Below are 13,635 nucleotides of genomic sequence, written 5' to 3'. Positions count from 1 at the left end.
CTGCATTGGCTCACAGGTCTGCGTACCCACATCATACCCGCACATGCAGTCAGAGCCGGCCCTAGATTGTTGGGGGCCCTAAGCAAAATGTTGTTGTGTTTCCCCCCCACCTTGCCAGCGAAACTATTTAGTAGCAGAGTAAAAAAAAAAAGTTAAAGCTAAATTCATTCAATTCTACACATTTTGCCATAGGGTGGAGAGAAGTTTTCACTTTTTAATATGATACAGTATCTGAGTGAGAGTGACTAACAAAATCAATGGGGGCCCCCGGTCGGTCATTCAACCATGATTACTACAATTTCAGATAGCAGGCTAGACTAACTTACCAATAAAAAAATGTTTTGCTGATGGTGGTGTAACGGTACACGTATTCGTACTGAACCGTTCGGTACAGGGACCTCGGTTCGGTCCACACTGAACCCGAATGAATACATAAAAAAACACTTGGCCTATGCCTCTTGACTAAATCTAAGCAGAAACAAAGATTTCAGGCTATTCCGTTAAAGCAACTACAGCCTACAGTATGAGCACATTGTTATCAAAATTCTCATCTTAATTTGCTGCATTTCAAGCTGTCCTTTTTGTGAGGCGTACTTCTGTAGGATGCAGAGTGGTGGGATAGATACACTCGGGACCAACACTTTACGCGTTTATATTTTTGTTCAGTTTAGTCAATTGTGAAATTTCACCGTATGTTTACATTAGTGTTCTGTGATTTTTCAGTTGTGAATGAACTTTTAAAAGGACTCATAGTATTTTGGGAAGTTTAAATAAATCTTGCATGGCCCGACTCATTTCTGCAGAGGCACTTTTCAGGAACTTGTCTGCGATTGTTTCTCTTTCCACAGCAAGGATTTCCCATTTTAATGTCACTGTGCACATTTGGCGATGATACATCATATTACCTTTCACTGTTTGAGGCTGATGAAATTGTGCTCTCAGTAAGCGTGTCTGGGCAGAGAGCCCAGGCGTACTGTATTATCTGAAAATGACTACATCATCCCAGAGTCTATCACTATTATTTCCAGTCATTTCTCCTCATACTTTTCAAATCCACTGCAAAGCGGTATTTGTTCAGCCTCATGTCTCTGTGGATTTGCTCCTGTAAAAAGCAAGTGTGAAATTGGAGTTGTAGTCAAGGTCGACATATGTTAGCCTTTTCAATTCAGTTATGCTGGATCTTTCAGATGCATTCACATTTGTTGTTGTATCGAGTTGAACTTGTAATTTACCCTCAGTTTGACATAATGATCTAGTTCTACACTACCGGTCAAAAGTTTTAAAACACCTACTCATTCAAGAGTTTTGCTTTATTTTTTTATATTTTCGACATTGTAGAATAATAGTGAAGACATCAGAACTATGAAATAACACATATGGAATCATGTAGTAATGTTTTTAATTTTATTGAAAAGGCATTCTATTTGGGTCTAGAGCAGTTTTCAAAGGGTGAAATCAACGCTATGCCTCAGTGGCGATAGTCACCATCTCTCCCCAGGCGCTGCCTTCCATTGTTTTCAGCATCAATACACCTGTCAACATATCAGAATGGAGGTCACCTCCACATTGTCCTCATTGCCAGAAGGCTAAATGTCAAAGTTCCCGTTCCACCGGTCTAAAACTATCAAACAAAAGTTTCTGTGAGCCACTGGGATTTATTTCTATACATGGGATTGGGCAATTTAACATGTCACAGTCAATTCAGTGGATGCTTTTATTGAGAAAAACTAGAAAGTGCAATTCAATCCAGTTGAATTGCGAAAGGAAACACATTCAAACTGTTTCCAAAAGTTTTTGAAGGTTTGTTTTGGTTGAACAGAGGTAATGCATTGGAAAAGTATTTTTCTCTTTTGCTTTGTTAGTAGTTCTCTATCCTTCACACTCCTTCACACCTTTCTCTTCAACCCACCCTCACACATTATACCTCTCTCCTCTTCCTCATTTTCTTCAGCATGCAGTGATGTTTAGTGTTCCCTTGGCAGAACCTGTGGGTCAGTCTGTCAGGTTACAGGTGCCTACTAGGTTAGGGCGTTCATATTTCAGCAACAGACCGCACCAGGTCTACAGCCCGCTAGGTTCTATCTCTACTGAGGATGGTTGAAACCAGGCCGTGCTTCAGACACCAATCCCCTCCAATAGGTTCAAGGGCGTTAGGGAGGAGAGAGTGTCTGAAAAAAGGCAGTCTGCTCAACGTTTGCTGCTGGTGGACTGAAACTGTTGAGTGGGCCTGCTTTCTAGCATAGAGTAGGAGGTTCGGCATATGGCAAAACTTGGCAAGAGACAATACAATATTAGCCTAATTTATAGAAAGTCATTCAGCAATTGCAGCATTATGGATCTTAACAGAAACTTAAAATTCCTGAAATATGTTTTTCAAAGGTTGTGTTCTGACATAATCCTATTTGGAATACTAGTACCAAAACAGAAGCTGCCTAATCCATAATCTAGCCTCACTGTAAACATCCCATGACATCGGCAGGGCTTCCAAGAAGGCATGTTCCACACTTGCTAATGTGAGTTATCGTCATTACAGGAGCAACTTCCATTAAGGCAAACATGCCTGGTCTTGAGGGAGCCGACGGTACATATATGGGCTTGGAATGTGATGGTCATGTGTCGTATACATTTGTATTGAGGAACAGGAGATGCTAATTTAGTGATCTATGAAAAACGTTACTTGTGCGTCTGGTCAAAGATGAGAGATTGCAGTTTCTAGAACGCTACAGTTGAAATATATTGTTGTGTACACTAGTTGGTGTTATTTTGCCAGTGTTTCAAATTGGCTGAGGCTTGTGTGAAAGGAGCCACTATTTCACTCTGTATTGTCAGATATAGGCCAGAGAACGCCATTGTCCTCATGCCACTTGAAGCATCGACACAATGGACTGTCCTTAAAATACCCCAGCATAACTGCAGTGAATCACAACTGCGAGGGAATTGGTTGTAGACTTTTAAAGGGCCCCTGTTGTTTATCAGAAACACGACTGGAATTGGAATCCAGGGGCTGGGTGAGAGGTGACGGAGCTGCACAGATTATCAACCCAAATTCTCCCTTGGTTAAATGGTGCAGTCTTAGAGTAAAATACAGCACACCTGCCTTCGTAATGTCTCTACACTGATTGAAATGACCCTCTATTGAACATGCCTGAATAGGCCTGCATACCTTGGACGTGGACTCTTGAGCGGGTGGAACAGAAGTTACCGAGAAAGGGTGGTGTTATTTTTTGCTGAGACTTTTGCTGAGTTTCAAGCTGACGTTAGTGTCCCCCCCCATGTCTGGACTCCAATGTGTTTTGTCTATTTTATTTTACAAGAAAACTGAAAGTAAACAATGAGCTGACACGGCACATTGATTGATTAGCCTTATTTTATTCTAACTATTTGAAGCCTTGTATGGCACTAGTGGTGCTAAATGTACTGTATTAGACATGCTAAAGTTGTCCTTCCTTATGGCATACTATAATCCGGGTAGTTTGGCTCCTGGATTCTGATTTGGCTGAAAGCCGGTATGATGCAAAAATACTTGTTTACTGTTCTAATTACGTTGGTAACCTGTTTATAATAGCAATAAGGCACCTCGGGGTTTGTGGTATATGGCCAATATACCTCGGATAAGGGCTGTGTCCAGGAAGAACAGCCATTAGCTGTGGTATATTGGCCATATACCACACCCCCCGGGCCTGTTTTCTTACATTTTGCTTTAATTTTGTGCTTATTGGAGACTCTAATTCTTAACTTTAACCAACAGTGTGAATATAATCCACAACTTTAGGTTTTGACACAAAGGATGTCTACAATTTGTTCAAACAATTTTCTAAGTAGGAAACAGTCCCTGTGCTTCTCATCTCTACCCTAAAACAATACTTCAGTCACGCGCCTGCGAAAGCAGAGGTCGGAATCCTCAGACGACAGCGGCACTTGCAGACATTCCCAAAATAGGCCTGCCTGCTACGTATGCACAGAATGACCTATGGAACAATAGCCTCAGTTCACAGTAGGTTTCAGCCATCTCATTTCATACCTGAAAGCGCCAGCCGCCCCATGTTAGTCAGACGAATAATGAATGATCAATCACATGCTAGGCCTCACAGTACCTAGACTATCCATGGGACAGCAGGTAGCCTAGCGTTTAGGAACGTTGGGCCAGTAACCGTAAGGTTGCTGGTTCAAATCTCTGAGCCGACTAGGTGAAAAACCTGTCTGTGCCCTTGAGCAAGGCACTTAACCCTAATGACTGATCCCTGGCTCTGACCCCACTCTCAGAAGGTGTCTCGGGTGGGGGGAATATGCAAAATATCAAATTTCCAATTCACAAATTCATTTGTACATGTGGTGACAGGACAAATGTTAGCACCCACCTTATTATCTTATAAATAATACCACTGGAAAGGGATGGTTTTTAAAATTGATGGCGTGGCATGGGAGATGATAGACTGAGTTGATGGGGGTTTGAGTTAACGACTATCTTTTGACTAGGGGAACCGTGGCATGGTATGAAGCGATTTCAGTGCAAGCAGATTGCATTTTAATTTTATGATTTTGTATTAGGATATAGAATTTGAATGTAATATATTTGAATGTTTAATGTGCAAATTCAATCATTGAATTCATAAATTGAACATGTATTTCATGATTTGAAACTGAATTGAATTAATATTGCATTCCCTTTTTAAAATAAAATGTATATTTATTTGAATATTCAAATTCAACATTTTATATGTTGTTTCAATATGGTAGATAATGCATTCATTGTATCAAGTTTACAAACCATTTGAAGTAATCAATGTTTCATATATTCAACTTATCAGATGCATTCAGATGCAGTTTTCAAATTCAGTTTTCAAATTCAGTTCTCTTCATTCAGATTCAAAACCAGAGAAAACATCCTGGTACTTTGCCAGCCAGGAAAGGTAGTGGAAAAATAAAAAATGCTCTCTGTGGTGAAAGGAAGCTTCTGGCAGTTTCTGATGCCAATGTGGCATGTTGAATGTATTTTCTTATGAATTTGGCTCTAGCGTTTGAACCGCTTTGGCTATAGCTATTATATAATTCCTGAAAGCTGAGACTCTGGAGCATGGACGTGCCTTCTGTTCCCCTCTATGATGATCACAGGCTGCGTCAGAAGGGAATGTCTGAAAAAATTAATAATTTGCCCCCATATGAGTATAGTTGAAATGCCAAGTCATAGCCCTTCCACTCCCTATTTAATCTTGCTCTTGTGACTGACTGGGTTCGAACCAGGTCTCCTGCATGTCACAAGACTGTTAGCCCACTTTAGCTAAAGCCTATAGGGATAAGTTCAGGAATTGTAGGTAAAGGATGACACGCTGCTTGCTTAACGTGTACCGTTTCCCCCTGATTCAGCTCATACCGAGACTCAAACTCAGGAAATCTGCCTCGCATACACAGGTGACCGCCCTCCTGAAGCATTTCAACCCATTGTGCTATTAAAAAAGCCCTTCAATTGCGCAAGGAGCGATACTTCAGGCTCATGACTGAGATTCATAGATCCCAATCTGCTACATTAACCCCCTTAACTCACTTCACAGCGACCCCAGCGGTTGAACCAGCACAACTGTCGATCCGAGTCCAGTAGCAAAATTGCAAAGGATGTCACGCTGCCTGCTTATCGAGTACCGTTTCCCCTTGATTCAGCTCATATGGAGACTCGAACTCAGGACTTCTGCCGTTTTTAGCCCAGTGGGCCTGTCTACCTTGGTTTTTTTGCACACAATTATCATCTGGCTACAAATGGGGGCCTCAAGGAAAAGAATGGGCTAGTGTGAGGTCCTGGAGGAAAAGAATGGACCAGTGTGGGGGCTTCAAGGAAAATAATGTGTGTTAGAATTGCCATCGCTGATTTTTGGTCTTATTCCGCCCCTGGTCTCCGGTAAGAGTAGTCATTATAAGGATAACGTGACCGACTGGGTTAAGACTGTTAGCCTGTTGAGGTAAAGCCTAGTAATTGGTCCTGTGACATGGATGGGTCTCTTTAAAGGGGGGCTGAAGTGTAACAGGTGTTTCGGTGACCACGCTCGTGTGATGAGTACCTTGAGAAAGTTGCATTGTCCGATGCACAGGACACCTGGGTTAGAACCTCATCAGTCAAACTAACATGTCTCTGCCAAGGTTGAGCATCACATAGCGTCGCGAGCGGCCTGACCCCACGAGCTTACATGCATGGTTCGCTACATGCTGTAATCAGTCTGGTAATTACGAGGCTACTCATCACATGGAAGGTTCACCAAATAAATGAAAAATTGAATCATTTTTTTTGTCACATGCGCCGAATACAACAGTGAAATGCTTACTTACGAGCTGTTTACCAACAATGCTGAGTTAAGTACATTTGCTGAAAATGAAATGGAAACACAATAACATAACAATAACGAGACTATATAAATTACAAGGAGTACTGGTACCGAGTCAATGTGCAGGGCTGCAAGGTAGTTGAGGTAATATTTACATGTAGGTAGGGGTAAAAGTGACTAGGCAATCAGGATAGATAATAAACAGAGTAGCAGCAGCATGTGTATGGAGTCTGTGTTTTGTGTGTGAGCGTATGTAGTCTGTGTTGGAGTGTCAGTGGGTCCAGTGAGCGTACTTTCCAGAAATAAGTCTATCACTGTTGCCGCTTGCTACAGACCCCCCTCAGCCCCCAGTTGTGCCCCGGACACCATATGTGAATTGCTTGCCCCCCATCTATCCTCAGAGTTCGTACTGCTTGGTGACCTAAACTGGGATATGCTTAACACCCCGGCCGTCCTACAATCTAAACTAGATGCCCTCAATCTCACACAAATTATCAAGGAACCTACCAGGTACAACCCTAAATCCGTAAACATGGGCACCCTCATAGATATCATCCTGACTAATTTACCCTCTAAATACACATCCGCTGTCTTCAACCAGGATCTCAGCGATCACTGCCTCATTGCCTGCGTCCGTAATGGGTCCGCGGTCAAACGACCACCCCTCATCACTGTCAAATGCTCCCTAAAACACTTCAGCGAGCAGGCCTTTCTAATTGACCTGGCCCGGGTATCCTGGATGGATATTGACCTCATTCCGTCAGTAGAGGATGCCTGGATGTTCTTCAAAAGTGCTTTCCTCTCCATCTTAAATAAGCATGCCCCATTCAAAAAATTCAGAACTAAGAACAGATATAGCCCCTGGTTCACCCCAGACTTGACTGCCCTTGACCAGCACAAAACATCCTGTGGCGTACTGCATTAGTATCGAACAGCCCCCGCGATATGCAACTTTTCAGGGAAGTCAGGAATCAATATACACAATCAGTTAGGAAAGCAAAAGCTAGCTTTTTCAAACAGAAATGTGCATCCTGTAACACTAACTCCAAAAGGTTTTGGGACACTGTGAAGTCCATGGAGAATAAGAGCACCTCCTCCCAGCTACCCACTGCATTGAGGCTAGGAAACACTGTCACCACCGATAAATCTACGATAATTGAGAATTTCAGTAAGCATTTTGCTACGGCTGGCCATGCTTTCCACCTGGCTACCCCTATCCCGGCCACCAGCTCTGCACCCTCCGCTGCAACTTGCCCATGCCCCCCCCACACTTCTCCATCACCCAAATTCAGATAGCCGATGTCCTGAAAGAGCTGCAAAATCTGGACCCCTACAAATCAGCTGGGCTAGACAATCTGGACCCTTTCTTTCTGAAATTAGCCGCCGAAGTTGTCGCAACCCCTATTACTAGCCTGTTCAACCTCTTTCGTATCGTCTGAGATCCCCAGAGATTGGAAAGCTGCCGCAGTCATCCCCCTCTTCAAAGGGGGTGACACTCTAGATCCAAACTGTTACAGACCTATATCCATCCTGCCCTGCCTTTCGAAAGTATTTGAAAGCCAAGTTAACAAACAGATCACCGATCATTTCGAATCCCACCGTACCTTCTCCGCTATGCAATCTGGTTCCGAGCTTGTCATAGGTGCACCTCAGCCACGCTCAAGGTCCTAAACGATATAATAACCGCGATCGATAAAAGACAGTACTGTGCAGCCGTCTTTATCGACCTGGCCAAGGCTTTCGACTCTGTCAATCACTGCATTCTTATTGGCAAACTAAATAGCCTTGGTTTCTCAAATGACTGCCTCGCCTGGTTCACCAACTACTTCTCAGATAGAGTTCAATGTGTCAAATCGGAGGGCCTGTTGTCTGGACCTCTGGCAGTCTCTATTGGGGTGCCACAGGGTTCAATTCTCAGGCCGACTCTATTCTCTGTGTATATCAATGTCGCTCTTGTTGCTGGTGACTCTCAGATCCACGTCTACGCAGACAACACCATTTTGTATACATCTGGCCCTTCATTGGACACTGTGTTAACAAACCTCCAAACGAGCTTCAATGCCATACAACACTCCTTCCGTGGCCTCCAACTGCTCCTAAGCGCTAGTAAAACCTAAATGCATGCTCTTCAATCGAACGCTGCTAGCACCCGCCCGCCCGACTAGAATCACTACTCTCGGCGGGTCTGACTTAGGTATTTGTAGTTGTCCACATATTCTAAGTGTCTGGTTAGACTGTAAACTCTCCTTCCAGACTCACATTAAGCATCTCCAATCCAAAGTTAAATCTAGAATCGGCTTACTATTTTGCAACAAAGCCTCCTTCACTCATGCTGCTAAGCATACCCTCGTAAAACTGACTATCCTACCGATCCTGGACTTCCAACACTACTCAGCAAATTGGATGTAGTCTATCACAGTGCCATCCGTTTTGTCACCAAAGCCCCATATACTACCCACCATTGTGACCTGTACGCTCTCGTTGGCTGGCCCTCAATACATATTCGTCGCCAAACCCACTGGCTCCAGGTCATCTATATATCACTTCTAGGCAAATCCCCGCCTTATCTTAGCTCATTGATCACCATAGCAACACCCACCCGTAGTATGCGTTCCAGCAAGTAGATCTCACTGGTCATCCCCAAAGCCAACACCTCCTTTGGCCGCCATTCCTTCCAGTTCTCTGCTGCAAATGACTGGAACAAACTGCAAAAATCTCTGAAGCTGGAGACACTTATCTCCCTCACTAACTTTAAGCATCAGTTGTCAGAGCAGCTTACCGATCACTGCACCTGTACACAGCCCATCTGTAATTAGCCCACCCAACTACCTCATCCCCATATTGTTATTTACATTATTTATTTTGCTCATTTGCACCCCAGTATCTCAATTTCACATCATCTTCTGCACATCTATCACTTCAGTGTTAGTGCAAAATAATTACAATTTAGTATTATGTGCTATTTATTGCCTTACCTCCATAACTTACTACATTTGCACACACTGTATATAGATTTTCTATTGTGTTATTGACTGTACGTTTTGTTTATTCCATATGTAACTCTGTTGTTTTTATCGCACTGCTTTGCTTTATCTTGGCCAGGTCGCAGTTGTAAATGAGAACTTGTTCTCAACTGGCTTACCTGGTTAAATAAAGGTAAAAATAAAAAAATGACCTAATGATATTCTGAACTGTAACTCAGTAAAATCTTTGAAATTGTTGCATGTTGCGATTTATATTTTTGTTCAGTGTAAGTGGGCTAACAGTCTTGTGACATGCAGGAGACCTAGTTCGAACCCAGTCAGTCACAAGAGCAACATTACATAGGGAGTGGAAAGTCTATCCTTAAAAGGGCTATGACGGGGCAAAAATGTTATGGGGGCTAAATAGCGGTTTTTGTGACACTCCCTTCTAACGCGGCCTGTGATCATCATAGGCTGGGAACAGAAGGCACATCCATGCTCGAGTCTTCACTTTCAGGAATGTGGTCATAATAGCGTATAGCCAAAATGGTTCAAATGCTAGAGCCTAATTCATTGGAAGAAAATTGCATTATCACTGTCAGTCACGGTGATAGTGCAGATTGATGTCGTGACAGGCCCGTAATCTGCGGCCATTGCTGATTCATTGAGTTAGACACTTTCCCCCTACTACTTTCCCCTTCTTTCCTTCTCTCCTCCTTTTGCTCTATCGCTCCTCCTCCCTAGGGCCAAACAGGCCCCTCCCTCTTGGTAACAGTCGTCGAGGGCAAAACATCCACAGATGGTGCTGAGTAGAGTAAGCAGCCGGCGTAGTACGGGAGCAAGAGGGAGAGAGGTGGAGAGCCACTGTACAGACAAAGTAAGAGGTGGAAAGCTACTATACAGGGAAGAAAAGAGAAGGGTGGAGAGAGAATAGCCTCTTGTAAAATAAGCTTCAGTGAGAGGGAGAGAAATTGAGGAAGGAGGGTCACTTTACAGAGAAAAAGAGGGCGTGCAAGTGATGCAGAGCAGCCCCGTGGGGACCCAGAGGTAAACTGCCAGTGAGGAAATATTAATGGCCCTGACAGAGCGCTCACTGCGCAGCGTCCCACTGGTGATCGGAGCCTAGGCGCCGGAGAAGCCCTGAGAGAGGCGTCACATTAAGCGCAGCCCCGGGGTGCTCTCCACAAAGCGCTCCCGCCACCACCACCACTCTCACACTTACACACTTACACCAGAGGAACGTAGCCACACAGTGGACTGGAGGACAGAAGAGGAGAGCCTGGAGAGAGGACCAAGAAGGATTACACCCTGAAGAAGATTCCCCATTCCCCTCGCGACCCCCGACGCCAACATGAGCAGCTGCAGGAAGAGGTGCAAGAGGGAGATGTTCAAGTTCGCTCAGTACCTGTATAGACTCGTCACGGGCACGCTTCATGCAGGTAAAGTTTCTGAGGGGCTTTGTGCCATCGCTTGTCTTCTACTGTGTTTTGTGTGTACATTAACTATTTTGCTTTCAGTCCTGCTGAGATGGGTTGTAGTCTAACAGTTGTAATCTCTGAAGTTAAGTTGTCGTACTCTTGGAAGCTGCTCCTAAACATGTTAAATTATGGTCACTTTGCTTCACGGTGCAAAGTAGAGCAACAGCTTCCACAGAAGCATAAAACTGCCACTCAGAGCTATCACACTTTAGTGCTTGCCATGCCTTTTGGTGTCTAGCTCATTTATACAGTCATGACTCTAGGCCAAGTTAGAGGACAGTGAAAAATACCAGAGTTGGAGTGTGCTTTATTACATGCACCAGGTCATTGGGTGTGTGTGTGTCAGAGCGAGTGAAAAGAAAAGAGAGATGGGTAAGGAGGCGAGGGGGAGGGACTGAAAAATAGATGATCTCTTCCTTGGACAGGTGCCTGAATATATGCCACTGATCGCTAGTTGTGTACAACCCTTCCAGCGTGCCTGAGCTACACTGCACAAAATGTGATGTAGTAACTGAGAACCATTTAAACAGCTTCATCAAAGAAGACCATTATGTGTTGTATTTTATGGTTTTGTCGTAGATCAATCTGAGAATCATTATGGCTGACAACCCAATATTCTTTCATACCTGGCCACAATTGATTTATAGAATACTGCATTTTACATTATATGCAGTATATTTTATGTTTAAGGTTATAAACGAATCAGCTTCCTGTACATTTACTCTCATGAATTCGTAATGCTGTTGGTTTCAGTGTATTCATGGATAAAGCGTATTCTTGGTCATCAAAAATGACTGAAGTTTAATTCAGTGAATATATCAATCAAGTGGCAAAGTTACCTTGATCAATGTGTTGCTTGCTCCTCAGCTAACCTCTTGACAGGGAAACTATACAGCCATACTGCATCAGAAAAATTAGCATAAATCTAAAATAATTCCTATATTAACTGCCTTGTTTGCATGATTTATGTGCATGATTTAGGTATCATTGTAAAACTGTCATCCCAAGTACACTTATATTAACAGATTTATTGTAACTTCAGAACCACCTTAACTCCCACGTCTGATCTTTGGTGATGGGACTGATAATGAACAAATGAGATTGAATAAGATTACATATTGGATTACACCAGATTACGTTCAATACAGAACAAAGGTTACTTATAGTAGCATGTGGGGAGAACATGTTCTATAGATACTGTATGCATACTGTATTTATATAACATACATATATACACTACCGTTCAAAAGTTTTAAAACACCTACTCATTCAAGGGCTTTTCTTAATTTTTACTATTTTCTACATTGTAGAATAATAGTGAAGACATCAAAACTATGAAATAACACATATGGAATCATGTAGTAACCAAAAAAGTGTTCAAAATATATTTTATATTTGAGATTCTTCAAATAGCCACCCTTTGTCTTGATGACAGCTTTGCACACTCTTGGCATTCTCTCAACCAGCTTCATGAGGTAGTCACCTGGAATGCATTTCAATTAACAAGTGTGCGTTCTTAAAAGTTAATTTGTGGAATTTATTTCGTTCTTAATGCGTTTGAGCCAATCAGTTGTGTTGTGACAACGTAGGGGTGGTATACAGAAGATGGCCCTATTTGGTAAAAGACCAAGTCCATATTATGGCAAGAACAGCTCAAATAAGCAAAGAGAAACGACAGTCCATCATTACTTTAAGACATGGTCAGTCAATCTGGAAAATGTCAAGAACTTTTAAAGTTTCTTCAAGTGCAGTCGCAAAAACCATAAAGCGCTATGATGAAACTGGCTCTCATGAGGACCGCCACAGGAATGGAAGACCCAGAGTTACTTCTGCTGCAGAGGATAAGTTAATTAGAGTTAACTGCGCCTCAGATTGCAGCCCAAATAAATGCTTCACAGAGTTCAAGTAACAGACACATCTCAACATCAACTGTTCAGAGGAGACTGCGTGAATCAGGCCTTCATGGTCAAATTGCTGCAAAGGAACCACTACTAAAGGACACCAATAAGAAGAACACTTGCTTGGGCCAAGAAACACGAGCAATAGACATTAGACTGGTGGAAATATGACCTTTGGTCTAGAGTCCAAATTTGAGATTTTTGGTTCCAAGCGCCGTGTCTTTGTGTGACGCGGTGTGGGTAAACGGATGGTCTCCGCATGTGTGGTTCCCACCGTAAAGCATGGCTGTGCTTTGCTGGTGACACTGTCTGTGATTTATTTAGAATTCAAGGCACACTTAACCCGCATGGCTACCACAGCATTCTTCAGCGATATGCCATCCCATCTGGTTTGGGCTTAGTGGGACTATCATTTGTCTTTCAACAGGACAATGACCCAACACACCTCCAGGCTGTGTAAGGGCTATTTGACCAAGACCGAGAGTGATGGAGTGCTGCATCAGATGACCTGGCCTCCACAATCCCCCGACCTCAACCAAATTGAGATGGTTTGGGATGAGTGAAGGAAAAGCAGCCAACAAGTGCTCAGCATATGTGGGAACTCCTTCAAGACTGTTGGAAAAGCATTCCAGGTGAAGCTGGTTGAGAGAATGCCACGAGTGTGCAAAGCTGTCATCAAGGCAAAGGGTGGCTATTTGAAGAATCTCAAATATAAAATATATTTTGATTTGTTTAACACTTTTGTGGTTGATATATGATTCCATATGTGTTATTTCATAGTTTTAATGTCTTCACTATTATTCTACAATGTAGAAAATAGTCACAAAAAATAAAAAAACTTGAATGAGTAGGTGTTATAAAACTTTTGACCGGTAGTGGACATTATTAATCAATCGGTTGTTTTTATTTTTCTCGCTCATTCAGTTGATTTTCATGTATTATGAGGACACTGGCTTTTGTCATCACCAGAGTACATTGTCATCTC

At 42.8% G+C, this 13,635-nt stretch overlaps 1 protein-coding gene across 2 annotated transcripts in view; it reads left to right on the top strand.

Moving 5' to 3' along the window:
• Nucleotides 1–13,635, top strand: part of LOC121554377 (Kv channel-interacting protein 4) — a 285,233-nt gene that overhangs the window by 58,754 nt on the left and 212,844 nt on the right. The window contains exon 1 of one of the 2 annotated variants that reach the window (XM_041867934.2): nucleotides 10,104–10,713. The exons of the other annotated variant lie outside the window; for it this stretch is intronic. Within the exon in view, the coding sequence (XP_041723868.1) occupies nucleotides 10,626–10,713 (88 nt within the window). The 5' untranslated portion in view covers nucleotides 10,104–10,625. Of the gene's footprint in view, nucleotides 1–10,103; nucleotides 10,714–13,635 lie in introns of those variants that run through there. 2 annotated transcript variants of the gene reach the window in all.

The sequence above is a fragment of the Coregonus clupeaformis genome, chromosome 39 (assembly GCF_020615455.1).
Source record: "Coregonus clupeaformis isolate EN_2021a chromosome 39, ASM2061545v1, whole genome shotgun sequence".
NCBI classification, from domain to species: domain Eukaryota; kingdom Metazoa; phylum Chordata; class Actinopteri; order Salmoniformes; family Salmonidae; genus Coregonus; species Coregonus clupeaformis.
The sequence above is the reverse complement of the archived record's forward strand: the minus strand, read 5'-3'. Positions and strand labels throughout refer to the sequence as shown.